At 39.0% G+C, this 20,714-nt stretch overlaps 1 protein-coding gene across 1 annotated transcript; it reads right to left on the bottom strand.

The window, feature by feature from the left end:
• Window positions 1-407: 407 nt before the first annotated feature.
• On the bottom strand, window positions 408-20,606 carry AQP1 (aquaporin 1 (Colton blood group)). Its single transcript, XM_065666904.1, has 4 exons — window positions 20,123-20,606; window positions 4,231-4,395; window positions 3,751-3,831; window positions 408-2,267 (listed from the first exon to the last, which is right to left on the bottom strand). The coding sequence occupies exons 1-4, from the start codon at window positions 20,510-20,512 to the stop codon at window positions 2,088-2,090; spliced, it is 816 nt and encodes a 271-aa protein (XP_065522976.1). The 5' UTR covers window positions 20,513-20,606; the 3' UTR covers window positions 408-2,087.
• Window positions 20,607-20,714: the final 108 nt, after the last annotated feature.

Genomic DNA, 20,714 nt, shown 5'->3' with positions numbered 1-20,714 from the left:
AACAGACTCTGGGTGACTTTCAACTGTTCTGGCTCATTGATTCCGTAAGGCAAAAAAGGGTTAATATCGGGTCAATGGATGCATTGGGATACCAGCAAATAAACTTAAACAAAAACAAAAAAAAGAAGAAGATTCTGGAAAGTAAGAACAAGTTTGTGATATCCTGCTTCATTTCTAAGCGTGGTTTAGATAGACCTTGCTTCTAGGTGAGGGCCTGCTTTGCCTGCCATACAAAGAAAAAAGCTTCCTTTCCCCAAGGCTAGTATCAAATCAAAGGAGCAGTCAGAGCTAGAAACATAGAAATTCTCTCAGTCTTACATGTGAGCACCTGAAGAAAGGTGTAGAAAATGAAATTGCATTGTGTTACAAGGCAAACTAAAAATCAAGAATCAATCATGAACATTCCATGCATTAGCACAACTGATTTTGTTTATTTTTATACCACCCCAAAAATCATGCTGTATGTACATAGACAATACACGGGATAGCACACCAAATGTAGACAAGAAAGATATGCATTGCTTTATTTTGCTGGTGATTTTCCTTTTTTTATCTTTTCCACTGTACATCTGCTCAACTTCACGAAATGATCCAACCTATATGGATTCCCATGTTGATCCTCTCTCAACTCCACACTGTCTCTCTAAGAGGAGACATCCTATTACCTCTGGGGTGATTGAATGATAAAGTGCGCAGCTTTTTACGTAGGTTCCTCTGGGCCTCATTTCTTGTGTAAAACTGTTTAGTGCAGAACAAGTATAACAGCATGTATCTGATTTAACTATACTCTATAGTTAGTAGGTAAGACCAGCTAATGCTTTGGGTTACTCGGGAAATCATAAGTAGCACACACACAAAAATGAAAACAGAAAATAGTTTTCCATATTGTTGAGAGTGTTAATTTTCTTTACGTTTCCAGTGTCATTAATTTTGCTAAGCACTGCTGCAAGTCTTTACACTTGTCTTATGCTCTTATTTTCTTACAAAACAGTATACTAGGCTTTCTGTATAAAACACATATATAAACATTTATATATATATATATATAAAAACAAAGCAACAACCCCCAGAATGGACTTACACACAAGTACATATTTGTCCCTTCTTAAAAAATATACTGTGTGTATATTTATTCATTGTCCCTGAATGTCACAGCAGTGCCAATTAGAATGGGGTTCAGGAAGAAAGGGGCTTTCCTTTTTTTTCCTGCTTTGCTTTAAAACATACACTTAAATTACATAAGATTAACAAAAGCAGAGTAGTCACAGGAACAATCAGATCCTGTTTATATATTGGCACCATGTTTTTCTTGTTGCCATTGTTATTACTACTCTCCAACTTGACTTCTAGTTATTACTTCCCAGGAATTAATATATCTACACATTTTTTGTCATATATTCTCACAATAATCTGGATGTAGGTTCAGGGAGAATGACACATTAGAAAACCTAAACGGATCCTGGGACTCTGGAGATTCTTGTCCAGTTTAACTTTTCTGACACTCTTCCTCAGAGATAATCAATCATTTTAAAAAAATAATGGTTAATTCTACATAACAAGTTATTTTTAGTGGCCTTTTCTTCCAAAAGATGCTTCTGGGCAATGATTTGAGATAGTTTCTCACATGCACTGCTGGCATTATATACCAGCCTTGCATATTTGTATAAATAATTTTTCTGACATAAGGCCCTTATTACTGGTGCAGATGGTTCTCTGCCCTTGGAGTCTATTCTTTCAGCAAACAGACCAGTCACTTGAACTAGTTCTCATTACTGAGTGAGGCACTGGGAGAACCCCATATGCTTAATGCAACAGAAAATTTTGTGGTGGTGAGGAAGAGGTTAAATTTCAGCCCAATTTATTTAGCCTATACAAAAGTGTCTAATGACTTCTCGGCCTGAAGATTTTGTAATTGAAAAACCCCAGATATAAAAATGCTATAAAGAATGGGGCAAAAAATGAAAAGACATATTGAATTAAAAAACAAAGTTCTGCTTGCAGGTTTACAAAGAGTCTATAACACTGATAAAATCTTCTGAAACCAATGTGCCTTTTTTTTTTTTCTTTTTTTTTTTCCTTGTGTTTCTTTATTTTGGCTTCATTTCAACCCTGGAGTTCATATCATCTCCTTCCAGATCATACTCTTCTACTTGACCGCTGGTCCACACCTTCATTCGGTCAGTCAGGTCGCTGCTTCTGGGAGCCAGGATGAAGTCATAAATCAGGGCAGCACTTGCTCCTCCAATGATTGGGCCAACCCAGAAGATCTGAAACACAGTTCCCAGCCCAGTTAATACATCAGGTATTATTCCATCATGAAATTTACAGTGAAAACATTAAAATTACAGTCTATCACCTCATTATTTACTTAACCACAGTACAAGAAACCAAGAACTTCTCACCATGAATTGGGAATAGACCCAGAGATTAGTAACTGTGAGTATGTTGTCAATATCTGATATTTAAAATTAGGAATCTACTGGTAAAACATCGCTGTTTCTCCAGATAGCATTAGCAGGGTAAGACTGTTTCTAAAAGCAACAAGGGCATTAGATTCCATTCTCCCACTAACTTTCAGTGATAGGTGAATTAGAAAGTAATGCTTAGTAAGGACCTAATTAGGGGCTTAATTTGCTGCTGGCTGCTATTTAGCTAGTGATATTGCTATAATTGTACTGGTCTAATTGCTTAAGGCAAGTAAAGTTTGGAAAGAGAAGTAATAAAAGCGTTTTAGTAGACAGGCTGATTTTATTAGAAATAGTAGATGATGTTGCGGGGTTGGGATGGCCAAAAACTTCCTGAGTCTGAAAGCACATTTTCTTTTATTCATCAGTATCAGTGGTTGAATATGAATTATTACCTTTATCTCTTCTCTGTACAAAAAAAAAAATAATTTTCTATTAAATTCTGAAAGTGCTAGCTACTAGCTTAGTTACATTACCTTAGTATCCTATAGAATATTTAAGTAGGAGATAATGGCAAAATTTTCCCAGTGTCCTTCTTTTGGGCTTTTAGAGTAAAACTGCATCCACGTCCAACATTTTCACAACCTATTGTACTACCATCAAATTTTGATGAATGCCTCCGCAACTGGCTGCCAAAATTGTTAAGTAGGAGAGTTGGACCAAACTACCCTTTAAGTATTAAAGAACACATACTCATTTAGGGCTTTTATATCAGCCTTCTTTATTGAGCTTTTGTGAAATAAGTGAACTTTCATGAAGTTCCTCATTTTAACCACATTTAACCACAGAGAATAGTCTAAAATTTAGAGTGTTTCCAGAACACTTTTCCATGAAAGCACATAAGCAGACACGGAACTTTTAGATGGACATTTTATTAGCTTTCAAATGTTGGATCATTCATTTCAGTTTATAAACCTGCTTAAGAATCTTCCTAAATTAGGTCTTCCCAGATTAAGCAGTAGCACTTTACAAACTCAGTTTAAACAATAAATACTCAATACAGGATTCTGTGTAATGAAGCTTTAACATTTAAAATAATTGAAATAAATAAACATAAAGGGAAATAACCACAGAAAATCTGCTGTAATACTTTGAACACACATACTCAGCTTGAGGACATTGTGATCTCTTGAGGCTGCTTAGGAGCAAAAGGGAATGATTGTTAAATGAAACTGAAATGACAATTCACTGGCTTGGTGCTGATGGTATGTGTTTCAAATGTTTTTGATCTTGTAGACTATGCATATGCAGAATAATGTAAGCTAAACAAAGTTATTCAACTTACCCAGTGATTTTCAAAGTTGTTGGCAATCAGTGCTGAGCCAAAAGACCTGGCTGGGTTAATTCCACAACCAGTGTAATCAATCTAGGAGGTGGAAAGAGAAACAGTGGTGAGGCACTGATGCACACGTGGCACCTTCATTGCTCAGGAGGGCAAGCAGCTGCCTACAGCATGATTCAGATGTTCACAACAGCTTTATTCATCCCACCCACTCTCCCTCAGAAAAAGGGGGAAAGACTGTTTTCCATGCATCTGTCCTGTCCCACCAAGGAAACAAGTCCTACTGCAGTGATTGCTCCCAGGTGTACAACTTCATCACTTATTGGCATAGCCACATAGCCCAAGGAAGAATGTTGCAGAAACAAAGTTAGTCTCTGAAGTGGAAGAAGGGGCAAATTATCATCAGCCAATCATGTTCCTGCCCTCACTGGCCCATCCTGAGGTGGGACATTGCAGATTTCAACTGTGAGAGTTAAAACTTACAGCAAGAAGATGTCCCAAGGCAACAGAGAGACCAATGGCCAAAGGTGCTGATCCTGAGACGTCATTCCTCCTCCTGTCTGTGGTGGCAAGGACACACAGCACCAACTGGAAGGTAGCAATGATTTCGATGCCTAGTCCTTGGCCTGCATTGATTCCCTCTGAAAGCTGCATGGAGACAAGAAAGAAAATGTCACTTGATATTCCTACCTGACTTCAACCAGTACAGCAAAGTTTTGCAGGATCTACTTTCTCAGTGGGGAAACACAGACCTGCACAGCTATTTCTCTCCTCAGGTTGTTTTCGCTTAACAAGGAGGGTAAAATAAAAGAAGAAAAATTGGAAAGAATTTACCTTTGAAACACTCACTGCTATACTAAAGGCTAGGCATAACCAGCTTTTGTTGGTGACTCAGCATGGTTGCATGGTTGCTGCATCCAGTCAAGAATCGATTCTAAACCACTAGAAACAATGATAACATAACTGATCTATGTGTGAGAAACAAATGAGCCAGAGATCCACCTTCAGCAGAGTTGATCCATAGAAGTGAACTGCGATGCCTTGAGACATTTATTCATTGCTTCTGAGAAAAAGGATCCTGTGGTCATGTTAAAAATTGCTCAGCTTGCATTCAGCAACAATTGCTAAGCAAATAGGGGCAGGAGAAGAAAGGGACAAACAGACAGTAAGAAAAATGCATAGCTCTGTGTAGCTTAAAAGTACGTATCCCTACTACTGACAAGTCACATTAATCTCCTCTTCTCACATCAGTACTTATTTTCTGTAATTCAATATGAACACTTCAAAACAAGGGCAATGTCTTGCAAAATGCTGGTCCTATGGTCAGATTTCCACTGAATATTGACACTTCTACTGTAATGCAATTGCCTGAAAATACACCACTTTAATGTCACTTGAAATACCCTGAGATATCCACAGTGTTCATGTGGGACTGGTAGATGTGACACAAGTCCTGCTGAAGGCCAAATGTATCTAAAATGTCTCTAGATGTCAATTCTTAGGCAATGTTTCTCTGACTTGGACAGGTAATGAACTTCGTCAATGGAGATGAGATCCACTGAGCTGATGAAATGTAGGTGAGCATTTGAGAGTCAGCTGAATAGCTCTGTCTTTCATTTTTGTATTAACTAGATCTCATGTGACCACAAGAGCTTAGATGCTTAACTCACATGTAGACTAATTTGTTTATTTTTTGTCAGAGTCAAACTGAATCTTGCTCAACTTCTTTGGGAGCCATAAAAACCATCGACAATTCAAGCATCCTAAGGGGCTGATGGGGGAAGCATTTCAATTTCCTACTGAAGTAAAACATACTCTAGAAAAACTCACACTGGCAGATGTAGGTAATCCAACTGCATTACTAATCACAAAATCAGTAAAGTTTCTTATTAATGTAGAATCATAGAATCATAAAATAGTTAAGGTTGGAAGGGACCTTAAAGATCATCTAGTTCCACCCCCCCTGTCATGGACAGGGACACCTTCCACTACACCAGGAAGGTAAATGCTGCAGAACATATTGAAAACACAGTAATTCACATAAATAAACATTATACAGTAGAAATACTGTCATGTTTCAGGATTACCTGTAGAAACTTGTGCTTGACAAGGAAGCATGGAGTTAAACCATTCAATGTTACAACAAGGTTTTAATTCTTCTTCTAATTAGTATATTCAGTAGTACCTTAGTTAAGAGAAGCCTGTATCTTAGCTGAATAACTTTGTGTTAAGCAGAAATAACTACATTGTATGGATAGTATGAAACACGAGCTTGGATAGAGGCCAGAGAAACTGAGAATGTGAGTGACCCAAAGGAGGAAGCAGGGTCTGCAAAATTTATGTTCAATAATAGTGCTATCAGTAGGTTATCCAATCTGTCATAGCTTTTCCATTAAAAATTGCTAGGTCATAGATGGCAAAAACATAACGTGCTGCTGTGACCCGTACAGAACAATGAACTATGGTAAATCATGTTTTAAATCTGTTTTTGTGGTTTTACATCCAATTTCCCTAAACCCAATAACTAAATAACCTTAAAGATGTTTAGCTGAACTCTTTCACTTTCTACCTTTGCTATTCACTTTCTACCTTTGCTATTCACTTTCTTTCTTCTCTGCAACAAAACAGCATAATATCAAATTCCTAAGCACTGGAATCATCTGAGTCTTTGGCCAGCATAAATCTGATTAGCTACATTAAAACCAGTGAAAACACATTGATCTCTAAGACCTGCCAATTTGAAGCATTATTAACATATTTCTATATCTTGATCTTTAATACACAGGACTGATATCTTTTGAGTTAGAGGCAGTTCATCCAGCGGTAGAAAGAAATTCTCATTGAAATGGTGGGCATTTTTTTTCCTTCAGCATGCATACAGTACAAACTGAAATCAGTCAATGAAACTTTCAGCTTTAATAGCACTTACATGTGAGAAATACAAATCTAATGCAAATATATATATACATATATCAGCCAGCAGTAAAATTTACATGATCCAGAAATTCATGCTGTATGATTGATATATTGCTAAATTAATAGTCTCAATTTAGTCATCCCTATCTGCAAAATTCTATCTTGCATTTGGAAGGCCAAACAGTCAAAAAGAAGATATATTATCAAATAAGTGAGTGATATGCAGATAAATGGATAAGTGGATAAGGAACTAAATTTTCTTCTACTGTAATGCAACTGTCAAACATCAGAGAATCTGCATCTGATGTCTGACACACTGATGTTAGTATTTGACAAAGCCTGGGCATCACAAACAACTAAACACTGACCTACAAAGTCTTTCCCTTTATTTGAAGGGCCTCTATAAAAAAAAAAAAAAAAAAAAGACAATAAGAACAAAATTATGCTTTTAAAACCTGTGATAATCCTCATCTTTGAGAGGCGGAAATTATATTCTTCCTTTCCCTCCAGGAAAACACATCCTACAGCTGATGTGACTTGAGGTCATTCTCCTTGCTAATCAACACTTATTGATGGCCTGTGTGGAGTCAAAGAAAACCTGGAAATGTCATAGGAAATCTCTTGTTTTCCTCTAGCATGTAATTTTACGCAGCCTGCCAGGGACCTAAGATTCTGCTGTGAGAGAAAGGACTCTAGGCCATTTTCCAAAATGAGGGAAAATGAGACAAACCTTGAATGTTCTGCTTTGTTGTGGTCTGTGGATCCCCAGTATATAAGTGTAGCATTACTGACATTCACTATTTGCCTGCTTGTCAGAGATACAGTATCATGCAGCAATAGCTGGGACAGCAACACATGGAACAGCATGAATCTCCACCACCCTAACCACATCACAACCAAAGCCTAAGATGGGTAGTAGAAAGATGCATTTCTTAGTATCAAGTTAAAATGTGCATGTGTATGTGTGTTTATATTCAGATTTATGATCCTTGGTCACAGTGGATTTGTAAGTGTTACCCATCTAACAATGCAATACAAAACATTTTGCACCTTTCGAATCTGCTTGTTTAAGCTCTTGGTAGAACCAGGTAGGCATAACCAACATGAGTTAGTTACTCTTTTGTTGTATTTTCCATATGTTATTCGGGTGTTTTTTTAAGGAAGGCTTGAATTTTAGTAGAATACCTGACTCCAGAAGTCTCAGGGCTGACTATAGCTTAATCTGAATCTGGTAGGAAGTAGTACTGAACATTACAGGGGAGGACTACCTATGGCTGTCAATGAAACAAAGGCAAAAAACCACTGCTGGTCTTAAAATCTAGCATTCTGCAACTGAGACTATCCAGAATATAAGGTGACCATATATCTAGTTCTTAAATAGACAAAATAATGCCTTGAAACATAAGACAGCCACCTCTACTGTAGTGTTAGGGTGAAGGGACCGCTTTCCAGTGACCTGTACCCACATTGCAATGACTTTCTTCCCTGTGTTGGTAGGCTGCTTACCAGCAGTCACAACAAACTTCTGTGGGCAGCGTATGTGGGCTGATGCTGCATTTGCCATTGATGTATCTGTCAGGAAATCTCTGACCTATTCTCATATCAGTGCAATAACTCTTAGATGTCCTGCATTTTAGGTGATGCTCATTAAGGCAATAGAAAAAAAATGACAGAAGGCAGGGAACATCACAATAACTGTCTCAGCTTTTCATGCTTCAGACTTGTGAGGCTTGAAGAGGGGATTCAGTGCATTAAGGAACCAAATATGTTCTAAAGGGTTAAAATGAAACACACAAGCCCACACTTCAACACAGTTTCCCATGCTATAGGAGTCAACCCAGACTTCTACTTTTTTGTTCACGATTTGTTCCATTAAACTTAATTTCCAATTCACTGTTTTGAGAGGAGAAGAGGCAGAAACACACCCAAGAGATGGGTTACGTAATTGCCAGCATCAGAGCATTGTATGTAGACGTATATATCTGATCAGCTGAATCAATCCTGACTGCATTAGCTTGCACTGAGTAATTCTCCTTTCACTGAAATAGCACCCAGACAACAAGCAGAAGCCTATAGGTAGGCACGTCAAGTGAGATGTAACCTTCTGTAAGCTGAATTCCACCATCAATATTTTCACCTGAGTTCACTGTGAATCGGAACAAGCTTGTGGGAGAAAAATCTGTGAAATTCAGTAAATTTATAGAAATCATATCTCATTCAGAAAGCTCCTGAGCTGCAACTGATTGGAACCTAAGGAAACATTTATAGCCTGCTGAAGCCCTCCGTTTTGCATTGCTGGACATGGCATGAGGTGCAATACTGGTTTCCCATTTAAAGATTAACTTTATCTGGAAATGCTACTGCTGTTCTTGAGCAACCTGGTTTGAATTCAACACTGACTCTGCTTTGAGCAAGAGTTCAGGCTAGAAACCTCCTGAGGTCCCTTCCAAGCTGTATTATCATATAAAAGACCTTGGTTCTCTGGAAAGGTTCTTCTTGTGGGAAGGTCTAAGACACAATTTCCTCAATGCTGCTCTGGTTCGGATGAGTTAATGTCTTGAAAAAGCTGGTGATATAAGCAGATAGTGGAACTACAGTTGGTGGATCAGTCACTGTGAAGGATATGCATATAGATTGCAGGCTATGCATATGGATTATATGCATAGATATAATCCATATTGGTGAGTCAAGTGAGACATAATCATAGAATCATAGAATCATAGAATAGTTTGGGTTGGAAAGGACCTTAAAATCATCTAGTTCCAACCCCCCTGCCATGGGCAGGGACACCTTACCCTAGACCATGTTGCCCAGGGGTCTGTGTAATCTGGCCTTGAACACTGCCAGGGATGGAGCATTTACCACTACTGTTCCAGTACCTCACCACCCTCACAGTAAAGAACTTTTTCCTTTTATCTAATCTGAACTTCCCCTGGTTTAGTTCGAACCCATTACCCCTTTTTCTATCACTACAGTCCCTAATCAAATAAGGACCATTAAACTCAAGGGCAAAATGAATGGAAAATCATTTTCTAGTCATGATCATGAGAGTAACTAGTTGAGACGAACACCTGCTTTTAGGTCTTAGGAAATGGGTAGTGGTCATGTTGCTGCCATATCTCTATCACATGAGACATGGGAGAGGGGAACAATGGAAGCTTGTTTCTCAGAAGTGCCCTTAACTACCATGTTTAGCGGACTGAATTCCAAAGCTTCAAGCAATGCTTTGGGCAAATTAAGGGTATGTTTTCTTTCCTTTCGGGTTTTTGGTTTGGGTTTGGGGTTTTTTTTGGTGGGTTTTTTTTTTTTTGTTGGTTTTTTTGGTGTTGGTTTGGGGTTTTTTTTAGTGCGGGATATTTATGAGTTGTCTGCCTTCAGAAGAGAAATGGGGACAGGAAATTAAACTGGCCCAAGGTAAACCCAATTGTGTACTTCTCTAGAGGCTTCATATTTTTCTCATTAGGAGTAAAAGTATACCAAGTTCAAACCTGTTTCCTGTTATATGGATAAGACTGTTATGCAAGGTGGTTTCATTACATAGTGCTACGCTCCAACTCTTCCAACAAACCTTTAGCCATGGATTGTACCTTCCAGGGTCCAGCTTACTTTCATATAACAGGGATTAGTTTCTCATTGTTCCTGAAAAATAATAGGCCTCTGGAAATGTAAAAATCTATTTTTCAGTGGGGGAATGTCAACTTCCTCCATTCTTATGAAACACTTCACTGCAAGCCATGCTGGCTAATGTTTTTTAGACAGAAAAGTAAAACCACAGGAATTTAGTGACACATATAATATTACTGATGGCTGGTACTTCTTTTCATATCTCAGTCATCCCTAGGTAAGGCAGGTTTTGCAGAACCCCAGCAATAGCATGGCTGACACATAATAAGAAGCATGTCATGGACTAATTAAAAATGTATTACTGTTTATTAAAGTGGTTTTAATATTCATGTTGTGAGAAGAGCTATGTTCTATCCACACAAAATCTAGCATGTTCAGGAGCTATGCTGCAATAAATAAATTATAATAGACAGGACTCTTTCCTTGTGTGTTGAATTCAAATAAAAGGCTAACTACTTGCACTGGGCCTTCTCTTTTCAGCATCCCATGTTATCTCTGCCATGGCAGACTTTTTTTCTTAAAGGAAGATTTTCAGCGTTTTATTCAAGCAAATTCTCGCTGTGTTAGTGTGTTTTCTTCCAATAGTTTAAAATTTCCCTTCTTTGTTTTTTATTTTCTTAATATGAAAAGCTCTTTACATTAATTTAAATAGTTCATGCTCTTCATCCCCATGCTAGAAATATTAATGATGCTGCTTTATACTATCATTTACGTGTTTCACTGAGCAAAGTTCTTTAATACAATTTTCTTCAAATGTAATCTCAGAAAGAAATCTCCTTAGTTCCCTCAAAATCACCTTTTCTGTCTGGCCTGTCACTTTGTCTGACTCTTCGTATTCTTTCACCTCCAGTTCTGTTACAAAAATAACTTGATAACTTCCATTTTGATAACATACCTTTCTTCTTTAGGAAGCCTGTCCCAGATCTACCGAGGTATAAACCTTCCTTTAACTCATAGGCAAAAATGTATTCAGAGAGTTTATCCCCTGCTGTTTATCTACACTTATTCTCTTCTCTCCTTTCTACTTAAAGGTATCACATTGAAATTGCTGTTTCTATACCCATTATTCGAGTGTTAGGGATTTACAGAGTGAAAAGTCTCATTTCTTTGGTAAGTAAGTAGTGACAGCGAAAAATCTAATGAATTTCACTTAAAATTATACAACAGAAGCACTCAAAAGAAGCTGCTTATGAGGCAAGAATTAACTTTGGATTGTATCCTAGATCAACAATAGAAGTATTCAGCAGAACCTAGGGACAAAACATATTGTCCTATGCTAGATTATCCTTCCTATAAATACAGACTTCAGAGCTCTAAAGGGGACTCATTCAATTCCCAAAGCAGAAATCATATTTTCCATTCTTTGGAGAGCAGACACCCTCCAGGAAGAAGACTAACCTCCCTCCTCCCACCCTATAGTCAGACTGATGAGAAACTAGCTAGGGCTTTGTGTTGCAGCAGCCTGGTATGCCATAAAGAGAAGAATTTATACTAAAGCAGGGCATATAAGGTTTACATGTGAGGCCAGGAACAGACAGCAAAAGTCAGTTCCTCTATAAGACTTCCATTTAGCACAGCTACTTAGAGACAGACCATCTGTCTCATTTATGCTTTACCTTTTGATGTGCCTCTGGGAGAGTCACTTTGGGGAAATTTTTGTTTTTTCATCTTGCTGCTGAGAAATAAACAACTTCTATTCAGAGGAAGAGAACCGGTGAGCTGTTTGTTGTCTTTTTTTTCATTGCCCAGCAAAACCCAAGCAAATAGTTTATTTTCCATAGCACTTTTGAGGGACTCATTTATACCACAGAGCTATTTATCATGTCCTGTATTGTCAGCACAGAAAGAGATGGTCATTCAGTGGGGAATTTTAGGCATATCTGAATTTTGAGCCTAATAGAATCAACCTTTCTATGTTGTTACTGGAATAACTAGCTGGATTTGCATAAACCTCTCAGGATGATTGTTGGCAATATTCATTTTATACTTCCAGACAAACACTCCAGAAAACCTGTGGAGTTTTCAAACTTTCCAAGTCTGAGTTATTTATACAGTCAATATTGTGCAAAGCACTGAAGATTTGGCATTTCATGAGTTAAATAACAATTCTGAATATGTGCAATGGATTTCTGGAATTCAGGGAACAATTCCAGTTCCTTCATTTCTCCACCTTGTTCATCAAGCAAGGAGTGGTATTAAAGGAAGGAAAACATGCCAAACATGTCTTTATTCATTCCTCAGTCCAAATACAGTCATCAACTTCAGGAGAAGTTGTGTGTATATGTGTAAGGAAACAGTTGCCACAGTTCTGCTTTCAAAGCATTAATTGACTTCACTTGGCGCAGAATTAGCGTCAGGAGCCTTGAAAAGTTTGGTTTTCTTTGGTACCTCCCAGCAATTCCTGGAGAGGGGATGCACAAGGCTCTACCAGGGAAGTACTCAGAGGATTTCTTTGCTCCTTTGCAGTTCACAAGTGCTAAAAGAGAAACCCCTTGCATTTTTGCCCTCCTGTTGTTTATAGTTTCCCCTTTGATGCCTGTCAGGCCCCGTATATTGGAGGTTAATGTTAGGTTAATATCATGCTTTAACCTCATATCTCATTGACTTCAGTGGAGCTGCAGAAGTTAAACACCAGCACTAGCTTTGCTTCTGGATGTTAGAAAGATCAGTACTTTCCCATAAGGTTGCGCATGAATAAATACCCAAGACTGTATACAGCTCCCAGTCAGGCAAGAAAAACCTTCAGGAGACATTTACTTGGTATTAATATTATTCTGGATGTACTGAGGAGCACAGCCACAGACCATGATGTCCTGTTGTGCCAGGTAATGTGTCAGCCCACAATGAAAAGGATGCTTCTGCCTCTGCATATTTGAAATACAGACAACAGTTTAAAGACAGGGAAATACAGAAACTGAGGAATGTAGACACATAACACACCATTTGCTATCTATGAAGTTAAGCACAAACAGAACAGTTTGGACTGGTTTCCCTAACTCCAGAATGCAGATTTTTCTAAGAATAAAGATTTCTTTGACATTTTCAATTGTGATGCCAGGTAAGGATATCTATGTAATTGAATTATCTCAATTAAGCTAGAGAATGCACAAATAAACAAAAATATACTACTGCTGTATAAAAAAACACAGGCAATTTCCTCTTGAGACAAACAGGAAAATTTTCAAGGGCTATTATTTCTTCCTTTAGCACTTGCGATGTGGCTTAGTATCCTTGCTTTAAAAACGTTTCTCTTAAAGGTAGTTACATACAGCTAAGGTAGTGACACGTTCTAGGATTCTCGGATTAAAGAGATGCCATTCTCAATTCACCTGAAGGTTCACATCTGCTGAAGTGCTTGAGCCCTGCTACAATGACTTATGTTGTTTTTACCATTGCATCAATTTAAGCAGAAGAGATCCATAATATTCACTCTAATGTTTGCTGTGGAAATTACCTTTTTTTCTCAAGCTGGGATTCTTGCCATGTCAGATCTTGATTTAGAATTGACCCCCATCAATAAATTCTTTCTTTTTTTTTTTTTTTTTTTAATTTCTACCTAATATTAATTGGGAAATGAGATTTGGGGTTATTTCATTTGAAGAATCTTGCTATCAAGCTATCTGTTCCTCGTGTTTGTGTGTGTGTGTGTGTGTGGAGGTGCGTATACATGTACACACAAAATATCCAAACACATATGGCATGATACACAGAATGCTAAGGAAAGGGAAGCAGTTTTAACTGTTTATTCACCAGTTAGGAAGGGTGGTGCCAAAATTAATTTCCTTATATTTTGTACTTGATCCTACCTTGTCTGACAGCTGGTCAAACACAGAATAAAAATCATTCTCCAAAAATCCCAGCTTGACTCCATTTAAATTACAATGTAAACCAATCTACCAAATTAACATTTTTAGTTCTATTACAATTCATTATTTTGCAACCCTCTGCTAAGTTCTCTCATGAATTTCTATAATTTCTAAGAAGAAATAAATAAAGAGGACCTTTAATCTGAGGTATGAAGAGCATTTTTCAAAAAATGCAGCAGTCATCTTCTGGACATGAACCCCATTCATGGTAGAAAACCCACTTTGAACCACTCTGTTCTAGCACAAAAAGGCTGTCCTGCAGGTGGATGATCACTAAGGGTGATAACCATGAGGTTTACATGTCAGCCCAGATGTTTCTGCTGTCACAATGTGTGAACACTAAAACAGCCAAGTCTATGGCCAGTTTTGAGCAGGTGTCTTTCCTGTGTTCCACCTGCCTGGCCAATTCAATACAATGTTGGCATGCCATAAAAGGCTGCTGCTGCAGAACAGAAATTGAATAATGAGCTATTGTTTTGGAACTCTTTGTTAAGAAATAAAAATTCCAGACTAATCTTATGAACAGGAACCATTTTGCTCATTCTAAAAATACAGCAGTTTCTGGCCCCTTGTAGAAGCTTGAGTGCTTAAGCACACAGATGTCCCAGTACAGGCAAGGTTAGCAGGAAAAGCCAACACTGGATAGAAAATAAGGAGGGTAAAGGGCAGTGGCAAAGAGAACAAAGCTCATTGTATTGAAACTTGAGAAAGGTGCAGTATATAATCTGCATTGAAAAAAAGGCATCCAAGGATTTTTAGTAAGAGCTAGAGGGCAGGAACCCAGCTGCATGTCTCATCCATCCAGTGGCACCTCTGGATCTGCGATTTTCCATACTGACTCAGAGGAAAAGCAGCATCACTTACTCAATTGTCCACACTCACTGTCAAGTTTATTTTGGAAATTCTTCCAACTTAACCCAACTTTGTTTATTTTGAGGTTGGAGAACAGACTCATAGGGTGCGGGCATAAAGAGAGAGGGAAATCACAAGGTAAACACTGAGTCATCAAGGCCAACCAGGCAAGTCCTGCTCCCCATCGTCAGAGGCCACTGCTGGTGCACAGGTTTGGACCAAGCGTAGGGACTCTGGTGATTCCTGCTCATGATCCCCTCTGAGGAAACTTTCTAAAGGATGGGAAAGATTCAGTAAGGAATACCAGGATAAAAACATCAGTACTGTCCCACACAGGCAGGTCTCAACTTTATGAGAGAGCTCCCAATGCAGTGGCAATTTTATGTTTGCACTAGAGGACTCTGTGCCTTGGGAATCTGTTGGGAGAAAAATCACAGCACTGATGTCCTAGAGATATGATGATACATATGCAGAACCTAAGGATTCACACATTGTATGCCCCATCCTGTGCTTCAGTTTCCTGGAGGCAAGATATTGTCCAGCCTTCAGCTTTCCCAAGTAGCAGAATAAGGCTGTAGCTGTGGGACGCATAAACTGCAGAGAAAAGAAAAAGCAATCTTGAGGATAGGGGTTCAAAGCTGCTCTGTTGCTACTAGACCAAAATCCAGCTAAATGGAAAGGAGACTCATTCTATGTGACTTTGGTGAGGGTGGAGAGTGTCTCAAAGCAGCACATACTGCCCTAGTAGGAAGAACTAAGGACAGCAAAGGGCTCCTTTCTCACTGTCTTTGAGAAAGGATTTAGATTTGGCCACTGTGTGTTTAACACCAAAAAGCATTGCACACTTACGTGCACTAATTCTTCTGCCTCAAACAATCCAACTTTAGGGACACTGCTGACCAGTAGTGGCAGAGATACAGAGCCAGTTGCACTGGAAATCCAAAGGGTGTTCCAGCAACAAGTGACTTTCCACTCTCCAGGAGTGGTATGTATATGACTATTCACCTGTCTTAAGAAAATGTTCCAGGCCTCTGAATCCGCTGACCACAGATCCCTTCTGGCTTTTCCAGAAAGTTGTTCAGTTACACAGCCATCATTCCTCAGTCCGCTGAGTGTTTCTTAAAACCAAGTCCTTCTATTTGTTTTCCTTGGCTGTTTTTATTTTCTCTTTATCTGCTCTGAGCAACGCTACCTTCAGGCCTGTTTTTCTTGCCTACGATTTTTGATCCATTTACAACTTTAAAAAAAATATCTTTCGTAATAAACTTCAAGGCAGAGTTTTCAAATTGTAATCCAGAGACTTAGGGGGCACATTTCCTTGCACTCTAATCAGTATGTCAAAATACAGAAATTCTGAAATTGTAAAGCAGTGCCTGGATTTTTTACAAACTCAATTATTTTCACACACAAAAAAATAAAACAAACCAAACAAGCAAAAGAAAGAAAACAAAAAAATAAAAAATAAAGACATTTTCTCAGCATGTTTTTGAAATCTTGATAAAAGTTCTCAAGATAATCATGGGTGAACTGTGAATACTGTGTTAGCTTAAAGTACAAAAATCTTCTCTCACCCACCTTCCCTCTTGAGCTCTTAGTTGGTCATTAACTGCTCATGATGAATAGCTTCCTCCATTATCTAAACTACAGACCTGTTCTCATTAGACAATAGCCAGCTATGCTGGTAGTTAAGTGCATTTAGGATTAGGTTTTCTCTATTCTTATAGTTTTACTTAGTGAAAATCTGTAACATGTAGTAAGGCAATTGCCAAAAAAAATAAAAGATACAAGGTTATGTAAGGAAAAAGATTTAATTTTTTAGAACAACAAGCACACGGCATAATCCTCTTTCATCTTTTCCAATTATCAAAGTTCTACTTTGGCACCCACAACACTGCCAATATATATGGGAAGTTAAATGTCTTAAAAGGATTCAGTAACCTAAATAACTCTCTGAATATTGGCCAGAATGATGTTGGAATCAGCCAAAGTAACTAAAAATATTTCCATTTACTTCAGTAAAGTTTGGACCAAACTCTTCAGATGTGACTGTTTTACTTGTCTTACTATAAAACAAACCTTAATACTGAACATGTTAAAGGAGCTTCCTGCCTTTTCATTTTCCCTTCCTTTTCTTCAGTCCTGAACCTTCCATGGCTCTTTTCTGTGCTTCGTTTGCTTTTTTTCCGTTTTTCTCTTTGGGCAATGAAAAAGGCACAAATTCATCCTACTTCGTTTTGAATATTAACAGTGAGTTCCCATCCTGGAGCCTCATCATGCCAAAGAAGAGCTGGCTGTCTCTGGAGGACAATGCAACAAATCTGAAGTGTGACATACCTCTCTGTCTCTTTTTCTCTGTGAAATAGAGAGCAGCCTACAGAAATGGGGTCCTGAATTGCTACCTCAGTGTAGGACATACAGCTCGGCAGGATAAATCTAAATTCAGGCATGTAGTCCCACTATCCACTGGGGACACTTGATAGCCACACTGACACCATTAAATTGCTCCCACATTTTTCCTGTAAAAAACACCCCTTCGAAAGCACGACAGGGACAGAACAGAGGACAGAGCCACACACATCCAAACCCTCTTCCCACCTTGTCAAACAAACAGCATTCCCCTTCTCCCTATTCTTTTTCTCAATAGCAAATCTACTCCTCACTTTCCACAGGAAGGGCAGGAAGACAAAAGCAGCTGGCAGGGATGCCAGCTCTGTCCCTCCCTCCCTTGTCCTCAAGTTAAAAAGCATGACATAAAAGCAAATATCTGTGGTTTCCCCTTATCATCTATTTGTTAAAGGAAGCAGTGTACCCTCAGTGCTGGGTTGTGGTTTCAGAGTATGCCCTGTTTGTGATCAGATCTGCACAAGGACAGCCGTTTTGCCATTCTCCCCTGTGTTGGGCGCAGACCCAGCTCCCTCCTCAACTCTCACCTCCCTCTCCGGACAGTTCTGGCTTGTCGGTGCTTTTTTGCTTTCTTCTCTAGCTCTTTCCTGCAGGGGAGAAGAACAGCTGCTGCCCTCCCCATCCCTAGGGAGGTCTCCCGACTCTTCCTCTAGCCAGAACATTTATAACTGAATGTGAAGGAGAAAATAAAAAGTCAAAATTCTGAGACTTAGACAGGAACCGAGACCAGGGCTTTTAAGAACTATTTTATCCATTAATTCTTGCACAGAAACTGTTGCCAGATTTGTAAAATTGGTATGATGGAGACTTGCACTGTCTGTTTTTGCCTGCAGTGTATTTTATGGCCATTTAAAACAATGCTGGTATTCCAGAGGCATTCTTCAAGGGGGAACAAAGCTTTCATTCTAGAATTTTTCAGGGTCATGAAGTAGTCTCCTAAGCTTACAAGATCAGTGACTTCACTGATCATCCTATTCTTTCCATCTCTCCTCTTTAGTTCTGTTCTGAGATGTCCTTGTGCAGGGTTCTGAATAATATCTTTGTAGTCTGAAGAGTTACTCACTGAGGAGCAAGAAGAGGTTTGGGTTATTATCTACATCCCCTTTACAGTTTCAGGGCTTTTGGATAGGCGAGTAAGTCAGCTGTCAGCAATTCGTGGCAAGCAGAAGAGTGGGAGCAAACATGAGTGCTGTTGAAACCAGACCTCCTGTGTTTAATGGCAGTTGGACCTCTCGAGGAAACCACTTGGGTGGATACTCTGTCGCATGCGGTTGAGCAATTCCCTCTGCCAGTGGTTTCAGAGGGAAAGAGCACGTATGACACCCACAGCCAGAGCCTTCTGGAGTTAATAAAATTATTTGCTTTTTTTCCCAAAAATATTTTTTATAAACCCATCAAAATTTCCAAAACAGTGGCACAACGGAATACCTGCAGCCACAAGGCTTAAGGAAGGTAAGCAACCAGCCTGCAAAGTAACACGAGGGTGGATGATACTAAGCTGCACAGGAATCACCTTCTTAATATCAGATTTTAGTATGTTTTCAAAAACTGCCTCGCTTTCTGAATTAACTGTAATGCAAAAGCAAATTAATTTATTTGTTAATTTAGGGTTTTTTTGTTCCTTTCTTAACCTTTTGCCTAAATGATTCCTGAAGAGATACTGTATTTGCAGCTTTATGTCCCAGATATCCCTGTGACTCCAAATGGGCATAAGATTTCAAACTAGCTCAAGTTTCAAACTGCAGTCAGGAATATTCTGCAAGAAAGGGGACAAAAAAAAAAAAAAAAGATGTGAAATACTTGTTCTTAACAGAATGAGGTGAAATAAGTGACTATAAGGCAAATTTAATTTATATTACCCAGTGTACTGCAGTGGCTGCACCAGTGAGATAATTTCAAGTTTATAACTGTATCTATCCTTTTTTCTCACATTATGGAACAGGTGTAAAATGTCAATGTTTTGAGAAGTTGTGACCGGGCAATTTTTAATGCAGTGTGATGTTAGCACCTGGCTGGGAGAGGGCTGAAACCTGCACCCCTGTTAAATGTAGTTGCCTCACATCTTTCCCCAGGCTACACTGACAATTCAGGGTTTTCCCATTTTTGCACTGCAAAAGGAAAAACTCACAGAAAGTGCAGACAGAATTCTGTGTCAGGCTGGATCTCAGCACTCTGCCTAACACAACAGGTAATGTTCACACTTTTGGCGATAGGCTTTCTCCTGCTACACTTCTCTCCTGCTGTTCCTACAGGTTTTCATTACAGTCATCAACAGGTTATACAACCCATTAATTAGGTACTGAAAAACTACAACATTCATAGTACTGAAAACAATGTTGGTATATGCACATTAATCAGTACATTATCTGAGACCTTCAGAACCACAAAAGGGATTCGATCATGCAACTGTCAGTGATTTCAGTGTTAAACAAGTGTTAAAAGACACCTTTCAGCAACTTAGATGCACAAAATTGAACATGACCATAATATCCTAAAGTTCCAAAATACAGGTGGGGAGGAAGGACCATGCCCATGATATAGATCTATCCTGGTATCAGTCAGGACTTTAATAAACAATTGACTGCCTGAGGTCACCATCACTGCCGACATCACCACCACCACCACTACCCCCCACCGCCACATCTTTAGTAGATTATGGGTATTACATTTCTACTCTAAAAAAAATGAAGAAGGAATGAAAAGTTTCTACTTACCGAGTTGAGCCCCAGGAGGTTGTTTGGGAGAGAGGAGGTGACTCCTGACAGAATAGCTGTGGCCACCACTGCCCCCAGACACTGGGCAATGATGTACATGAGTGCTTTGAAGATGCTGATCTGACAGCTCAGCAGGAGGCCCAGGGTCACTGCTGGGTTCAGGTGTGCACCACTGATGTGGCCCACACTTTGTGCCATAGTAGCGATTGATAACCCAAAAGCCAGAGAAACCTTCACGTTGTCCTGAGACCTTGTTGAAGTTTTGTTGCCCACCACTGGGAAGCTAAAACCCAGAGCCGAGCCAATGCTGATAAAAATAAAAAGGCTCATGGCAAGGAACTCGGCCACCACTGCCCTCCAGAACATTTTCTTTTTGAATTCACTAGCCATCTTCTCTCTCTCTTTCCCCTCCTCACTTTCCCTTCTCCTTCTCTCCCTTCCTTTGCCTGTTATTTTTCCTTTGAGGACTGAAGAGAAATCTGGAGAAAAAATACAGTCCCTGGATTATTTATAGGGCTTTGGGTGGTCTGTAGGAGGGAAGGGGTGTTGCACAAAAGGAGGAAAGAACATCTACATAGATGCTGACTGCTAG

Source organism: Lathamus discolor, chromosome 2 (genome assembly GCF_037157495.1).
Source record: "Lathamus discolor isolate bLatDis1 chromosome 2, bLatDis1.hap1, whole genome shotgun sequence".
Classification (NCBI taxonomy): Eukaryota; Metazoa; Chordata; class Aves; order Psittaciformes; family Psittacidae; genus Lathamus; species Lathamus discolor.
Note: the sequence above shows the minus strand (reverse complement) of the source record. Positions and strands in the feature narration are given on the sequence as shown.